The sequence below is a fragment of the Muscardinus avellanarius genome (assembly GCF_963383645.1).
Source record: "Muscardinus avellanarius genome assembly, chromosome: 15".
Taxonomy (NCBI): Eukaryota; Metazoa; Chordata; class Mammalia; order Rodentia; family Gliridae; genus Muscardinus; species Muscardinus avellanarius.
Window position 1 is genome coordinate 56060143 of NC_137801.1, and position 8218 is coordinate 56068360.

Below are 8218 nucleotides of genomic sequence, written 5' to 3' on the forward strand. Positions count from 1 at the left end.
AAGGAAGTGTACAGCTGGGCATGGTGGCACATGCGTATAATACCAGTGCTTCTGAGGCAGAGGGAGGGTTGCACATTCAAGAACAACCTCAGCAACTTAGTGGCACCCTGTTTTAAAATAAAAAGGGCTGGGGGCATAACTCAGAGGTAGAAGGCCCCTAGATTGAATCCCCAGAACCAAAGTAAGAAATGAGAAAAGAAAAAGTATGTGCATGTTTGTTTACAAGCACATGGAATACTTGGTTTAAAACAAAAGTCGGCAAAGGTTGCTTCCAGGGTGGGAAACCAGTGAGTGCCTACGGACAAGGCAGAGAGATTTCCTAGAGTACCTGACACTTTTTGAATTTTAAACCATATAAATATATTATCTGTTTTAAAACAAAAATAAAGAGAAAACTCCACAGGTGATTCTTAGTGTGTATAGCTAGGGTTTATAATCACAGTCATAAAAATAACTTGAATTTTATATTTTTCATATGAAATACCAAGAGATAAGACTTGCTGAATATATTTCAGGTTCATTAAGAACAGTATATTCTGTATGTAGCCCCTAGTGACACCTCTCTGGAATATCCTAATATCTGTTATGAATTTTGGTTTGTCTTAATCTGGAATAGTGTACATTAGACTATTCTTGGCTCACCTGAGTTTTCTAGATTTTTAACTAGCCCTCACATTTATCATGAAAATGCAGATTCCTGTTCTTCACTTTAGAAACACTAAGTCTCTAAGGGGTTGAACCAGAGAATCTGCAACTTTTAAATAAGCATGGTAATTATTTTATAAGGACTCTAGAATGCAAACAAATAAAATTTTTTCATACTAATTTGGGCTCAGATATTTCAAAAAGAAGGTTATTGATAGATTTATAAAATGATCTCTAGGTGTGGGTTGAAGTCCCAAGAGAGTAAATAATTTATATTTTATAGTAGGTTCTGTTTAAAACAAGCCTCCTGTCCCAGTCTTCAGTAGTATTATAATTAACTAGTCACAATTCAAATACATTAATTTGTGTGATAACTAATATAACTGGGTTTCTTACAAAAAGTTGAAAAGCACCAGAACTGGAGCCTTTTTTTTTTTTTTTTTAATTTCAGTACTGGGATTGAACCCAGGAGCATTCTACCTCCAGGCTACACCCCTGGCCCTATTTTTTATTACTTATTTTGAAAGAGTCTCGCTAAATTGTGGAGAGCCTCACTTAAGAAGCTGAGGCTGGCCACAAACCTGTAATCCTCCTGTCTCAGCCTCCCAAGTACCAGAATTACAAGCGTGCGCCACCACACCTGGCTTCAGAACTGGAATCTTTAGCTGTATTCTGGTCTAGACAATGTGCTCAAGACTGTTAAGCCTTATTTCCTCACCTGCACAGTAAAAATGTACTTGCACATGGTTTCTGAAGTCTGATGCTTTGTGATTAATAGGGACTATATATAGTAGTAAAAGAAGTATCTTACAAGAGAGAGTGGCTTGATTGTATCTTGGATTCTTTCTTTCTTTCTTTCTTTCTTTCTTTCTTTCTTTCTTTCTTTTCTGTGGTACTGGGATGGAACCCAGGGGCTTTCTACTTCTGGTACACCTCCAGACCTATTTTATATTTTATTTGGAAACAGGGTCTCACTAAGTTGCTGAGAGCCTCACTAAGTAGCTGAGGCTGGCTTCGAACCTGCACGATCCTCCTATATCAATCTCTCATATACTAGGATTATAAGCATATGCCACCACACCCCGCTGTATCTTGGAAAGATGATATGAGAATTAATTTAGAAGTCAGGTGTAGCCTTGGGAGGCTGAAACAGGAGATTTGCAGGTTTACAGCCAGCCTTAACTACTTAGTGAGACCCTGTTTCAAAATAAAGAATAAAAAATAAGGCTCAGGGTGTAGCTCAAATGTGGAATGCCCCTGGGTTCAATCCCCAATACTGGGAAAGGGGGGGGGAGGAACTTGGACAAGTAATCATGAGGAGATTACTTACCTTTTAGGAAAATAACAAAAAATAAGACTTGGAAAAAGTATTTTCCCCCCACATACATATTTTGTTAATGAGATTTGATTATGAGAAAATCTTAGAAGATGGACATATAGAACTAGTCAAGTCTTGAAAAGAATTATGACATAATAACGTTTAGAAATATTTGTGCTGCCCAGGTGTAGTTGTGTATGCTTGTAATCCCAGTGTTTGGGAGATTGAGACAGGAGGATTATGGGTTTGCAGCCACCCTCAGTTGCTTAGTGAGACCCTCTGCAACTTAGACCCTGTTTCAAAATAAAGAATAAAAAAAAGAGCTAGGGGTATAGTTCAGAGGTAGAGTGCCCCTGGATTCAATCCTCAATACTGAAAAATTAAAAAAAAAAGAAAAAAATATTTGTCTGTAAGCAATGTTTGTGTGTGTGGGGAAATATTGAGGATATAATCTATTTCTAAAAAAAAATTCTCTTGGTTCAGAAATAAGTGTCAAATTTGACATATTGACATTGTTACAGTGTACAGACAGGCAAACAATATAAATATGCTAAAGGAGGGAATGAAAATTGAAGCGACTCATGTAAAGAAAAAGCAACTTCATCATTACCTTCCGGCAGAGATTCTCCAAAAAAAGAAAAAGGTAAGCTTATTTTAATTCCCCAGTATGATTCCATCCAGACAAATGCTTTTGGGACCAAATTTGAATTTGTATATATTCCAAGCCTATTGAAAGAAAGACTGGTATAGACAGTTCAATCTAAAACTAAAACTCTTACCTTCATTAATTATAAGAGGTAATGTACTTATATGAACTTCAAAATAGAAACCAGTCTTTATGTTCTCATTTTCTTTTTGAAATCTTAACAGCTTTCCTCTTTTTCAGCAAAGTCTCTCTGATGTTAGTCGAAGTTCAGGTGGACTTCAATCCAAAAGATCGTCTCTGGATAGCAACTGTCTGGATAGCTCCAGAGACACTGATAATGGAACACCTTTTAATTCCCCAGTGTCCACGAACAAACCTTCCAAGCCTGAAAGTCCTCCTGCTGGAGAAGCAGAAAGGTCTGTATATCCAACCGTCCTTTTAGTCTTCTGCCCTATTTATTTGAGGATAATATGGACTTTTCTCCACCTTTGCTAAATGCCATTGCTAGTCATTGAAACTGACTAACTGCTAGTCGGTGTCTCATTTATAAATACTTGAATGTGTAGTAGTGCTGTGGGAGATGGGATAGGCTGAGAGTATTTGGGGATCAGTGAGTACAAGCAGAAATACAGGAACTTCCTCTTAATCTCAGAGTCCTTTGTTTCCCCTCCCTCCCCCTTTTCCTTCAGTGAAGTGTTAAAGTAGAAGTACTTGAAAATAGTAACTTTTAATGTTAAAATTAGAATTTAAAAATAAGAAATATTTGAATTATTTAATGGTGATAATTGAACACTTTTATTAGGAACGGTGCTGAGCCTGCTGCTGTAATTGTGGAAAAGCCACTAAGTGTCCCACCAGCTCAAGGATTATCTATTCCAGTCATTGGTGCAAGTAGGTATCTAAACTTCTATAATGAGTGATTCCACTACTACATAAATATTTAATTATTAAATTGATGGGTTTTTTTCCTTTTCAGAGATTGACTCTACAGTAAAAGCTGTATCACCCCCAGCTGTGTGCACCATTCCTACTGTAGTGGGGCGAAATGTCATTCCTCGAATGACGGCACCCCACAATCCTGCTCAGGGACAGCCACATCTAAATGGAATGTCAAATATGACTAAGAATGCTACACCCAAAAGATCCCATTCCCCATCCATAGATGGAACATCTAAGAGGTTGAAGGACATAGAAAAGGTAAGTTACAACTTCAGCTGAACTCCTGATTTAGTTGTAGATTTTTTTTTTTCTTAAGTTAACTTAATACTAAAGAAACTGGTAGTTCTACAGAGGTTTGTTAGTTTTCCATTCGGAGTTGTCTGAAAAAAAATATTTTAAATCCTAAAGTAAAAGTATTATTTGCTTATCCTAAGTTAAAATTACTATGTAACTGAAAATTTGAATGATTGGTCTGAGTTTCTCCTTTCTTAACACAAAAGTCACCATAAGTTACTAAATGTTATTTCCTCTGCATTATGTTGATTATCTCTATTTCCAGTAGGTGGTGGTAAAGCTATATTTTGTTAGAATCTATATTGATTTAACTAGTAAAATCTCTGAGACTGTAGAACTTAGGAGTGACATTCATTCTAGTTTCTCTTCCCTTCACAATCCACTTATGATGATGCCCTAATCATTAATTTTTGTTTCTCTAGCTTTGTATGGTTTTTGCAGATACATAGTAACACTCATTTTTAATGTTTATATTTAGTTTATTCGACTTGAATCGTCATTTAAAGACTCCCATTCTGCTGAAGAGAGAAAAAGAAAATCAGTGGTAAATATATTTATTTTTATTTTATTTATTTATTTATTTATTTATTTTTGCGGGTCTGCGGGGGGGGGGGGTGGAACCCAGGGGCATTCAACCTCTGAGCTACACCCCTTGCCCTATTTTTTATTTTTTATTTTGAAACCGGGTCTCACTGAGTTGCAGAGGGCCTCACTAAGTAGCTGAGGCTGTCCATGAACCACGATCCTCTGGTCTCAGCCTCCCGAGTGCTGGGATTACAAGCATGCGCCACCACGCCCAGCTATTTATAATGTGCTTTAGAAACTTTATTTTTAAAGTGCAGTGTGTTGGGAAAAGTACTATACTAGATAGTAGATCAAATTAGATCTGATTTTGGTCATGTTTTATTTCAGGTAGGAATAAATGCTGCATATTAGAAAGTTTTCATTTGTATACACTTCTGTTTTTAGGATGCCATTGGAGGAGAATCTATGCCTATTCCAACTATTGATACATCACGCAAAAAGGTAAGTTTTATTCATAGGTAAAATACATGAGTAAAAACTCAGAGGTGATCTACAGGTACAAAAAGCTTAGAACCTTGTATATTCAGACATGGTGGTACATGTCTGTGATCTCATAGGTCAAGGCCCTCAGCATCATAGTGAGGCCATGTTTCAAAATTTAAAAAAGTAAATAGGGCTTAGGGGAGGGGTGTAGCTCAGAGGTAGACTGCCCCTGGATTCAGTCTCCAATACCACAAAAAATAAAAGAACCTTAACACAGTTGGGCTTTGTGGCATATGCCTATAATCCCAGTGCTTGGGAGGCTGAGAAAGGGGGATTGCACTTTGGAAGACAGCCTCAGCAATTTAGCAAGGCCCTCAGCAACTTAGACTCTGTTTCAAAATAAAAAAATAAAATAGGTCTGTGGGGATAGCTCAGAGGTAGAACACCCCCAGATTCAATCCCCAGTACAACAAAAAAGAAGAAAAACTACTTGGAAAAGGGTAGGATTTTGTCTTGTTCTTAAAAGACCAGAAGTATAAGTAAGGTTAAAGACAGAGATAGTAAACAAAGGTTATAGTCCTGACTGTACATAACTCACAAGTGTAGAAAAGAGGGAATAAAAAAGATTTTAAAAGACTTCATGATTTAAGATTATGTTCTCCCTTTGTTTCCTATTCCTAGAAACAGGGCTGGAGAGGCAGCTTAACTATTGTCTAGCTTGTGTAAGGCCCTGCGTTCAGTCTCTAGCACTGCAAAAATAATGAGTAATACATAGTTGGGTTTCAGCATAGGAACTGCACCAATTAAGCAAAATAGGAGAAAAAATTTTAAGTGGATATTAAATTATAAAAAGAGTGAAATGACATGCTTGGGTTTTTAAATATTTTAAGTATAATGGGTAAGTGGGTGAACCCGACAATTGTGGCAAAAATTTAATACTATCTGAAGTTTGGTTATAGCATATGAGTTTTCATTGTCTTATGCTCTACTTATATCTGTGAAGTTTTTTATACTTTTTTTTTTTTTTTTTTTGCACCCTGGGGATTGAACCCAGGGGCGTTCTACCTCCAGGCTATACCCCAAGCCCTGTATTTTTGAAACAGAGTCTCACTAGGTAGCTGAGGCTGGCCAAGAACATGTGATCCTCCTGTCTCAGCCTTCCAAGGACTGGGATTACAAGCGTGTGCCACCAAGCCTGACTTGCTGCATTTCTCTCTTGACAAGAAAATTTATGATACTATTTACATCACAGAAAAGTTTTTATTTTAGAAGTAATTTTTTCTTTTCAGTGTCTTTATATTGTGCCTTCGTTATATAATCTTTAGCATCCACAGAATTCCTTATACAGGACACTGGTGTTTCTAAATTTCACCACCCTCAGTTACCTAGCCAAACTACAAAGTTCAGTTTTACTGGAAAGTAATATGTCTCACAATTTGATTATAGTGTTGTATCCATAAATGTATTGAAATTAATTGAGGGATATAACTAGGGTATCAAATTTTTCTTCCATAACACTCAGTTTTCACTTCATAACCCAAGAGTATCTTATTTAGTCACCATGTACTTCCTACTTCTATGTATCATTGCTTGACTTTACTTTGGAAGTATTCAGTACAAGAGTTTTATTTAAAAATAAAAAAAGAATTTTATGACGTACTTATAAGCTTTTTCTTTTTGCTTTTCTCAGAGGCTATCCAGTAAAGAACTACCAGATTCATCACCTCCAGTTCCAGCAAACAATATCCGTGTCATCAAAAATTCCATTCGACTGACCCTTAATCGGTAAAAGCAGTGCCTCCTCACTTAGGTGAACACACAATCATATAATGGCATAAATGCAGCCACTCTTCAAGCAGAAGTGGCTGCCATACATAAAATAGGTGAAAGTCACAGTCATCCGCCCGACGAGCTTGAAGTGGTTTTTGAACTCTCACACTCTGACTTGCAGATGTCGTAGCGTTCTCTCACTGATTGCTACATACACTCCTGAGGACCACCTGCTACCAAATTGTCATCTACAGTATTATGGCTTTGTATTTGGAGGTTTTACTGCCTTAACCTTGTTTCTTGTCATGGGAACCAGTTTTTGGACACTGATAAAACAAGTGCTGAACTTTTTTTTTTTTTTTTTTTCTTATGTTGTAATCATTGTATAGAGCTGAAAAAGTTGAAAAAAAAATTTGTCTTGTAATTTTCCAAATGTTAATGTATTTACTTTAGCATTGAAGCCACTTTGTGAAACCTGAGATAAATGAATGTGAGATCTTTTCTGCTTTTTTCATTTGTATAGATGTACTGTCTGTTCTGTTGATTTAAATTATTTTTTTCCAGATTAGCACCTAGAATATTTAAACTATTATTTTTTGTGCCTTTCTGTCCAAATGTTGCTTAGTTACCAGGGAGGATTAGTCCAGTGATTACTTAAGAGTTGGGCTCCATAAATTCTCTATATTTTGCCTCCCATGGAGGTCTTTGAAATGAATCTTTATTAAAAAATCAAAATATAGCCAGGATACTGAATGTCAGTATATGAATGGTGAAATTGTTACATATCCTACTGTTTCATGCCATTCTTGTTAGTTGACTGGTATTTTTTACTGAGGAGCAATTCATTCCACCATCAACAATAGATATCTTTTAAGTATGGCAAACTTGTATTTTTGATGTGTGAAATTAACTTGGCATGATAATCCATGACCATGACTTAACCCACAACTTCAAACAGTTTCTTCAGAGACTAGGCATGCAGAAATAAGCAGTGGATTTTATTGAAATCTAAAGGCAATTTTGAATGACATTGTTACCAACCATTAATTGGCTCAGGACCTTTGTAATTTTTATTTAACAATATAAGTTGTCTTTTTTTACACTGCTTTTTTCAATGCATTTCTTAATATTTTTTAAGTTTCATGAATGCATGCTCAGTTTATTAAATCCATAACCATGTAATTCTTCTTGTAATATGTTGACTCAGTGTTTTGTAAATGAAGTCGTATGTATTTTCAGAGTATTTTTGTATGTAATGTAAGATACCATCTTTTCAAAGAGAAACCTTTAAAACCTTTACTGTCTCTCCTTAGTCTAATTTTTTAAATATGGATTATGCTTGAATTATTATATTTAAAAAGAAAATGTATAGATTGCACAGCCAGGGATGCTGGTATATATGTGTGTATATATATATATATATATATATATATATATATATATATATATTACCTTCTTCAGCTTTGATTCCACATTTAGTAGGTCCAGTAGGAAAAACACAAAATAGTACATTGAATAGTGAGGGAGAAATATCTGGCTGCTTATTTATATGGCTAACGGGTGCCATCTAGTCAGTGGAGAATGGCTGTCCCTATTCA

The 8218-nt window shown here is 35.8% G+C and overlaps 1 protein-coding gene across 2 annotated transcripts in view; it reads left to right on the plus strand.

Annotated features, from left to right (window-relative positions):
• Positions 1-6639, plus strand: part of PAPOLG (poly(A) polymerase gamma) — a gene marked incomplete at both ends in the record, with an annotated part of 44498 nt that extends 37859 nt beyond the window's left edge. The window contains 7 exons of one of the 2 annotated variants that reach the window (XM_080711167.1): positions 2485-2606; positions 2850-3025; positions 3412-3500; positions 3586-3806; positions 4321-4386; positions 4812-4868; positions 6541-6639. In XM_080711167.1, coding sequence (XP_080567293.1) covers positions 2485-2606; positions 2850-3025; positions 3412-3500; positions 3586-3806; positions 4321-4386; positions 4812-4868; positions 6541-6639 — 830 coding nt within the window. The remainder of the gene's footprint in view (positions 1-2484; positions 2607-2849; positions 3026-3411; positions 3501-3585; positions 3807-4320; positions 4387-4811; positions 4869-6540) is intronic. The other variant, XM_080711168.1, reaches the window with a different exon arrangement.
• Positions 6640-8218: the final 1579 nt, after the last annotated feature.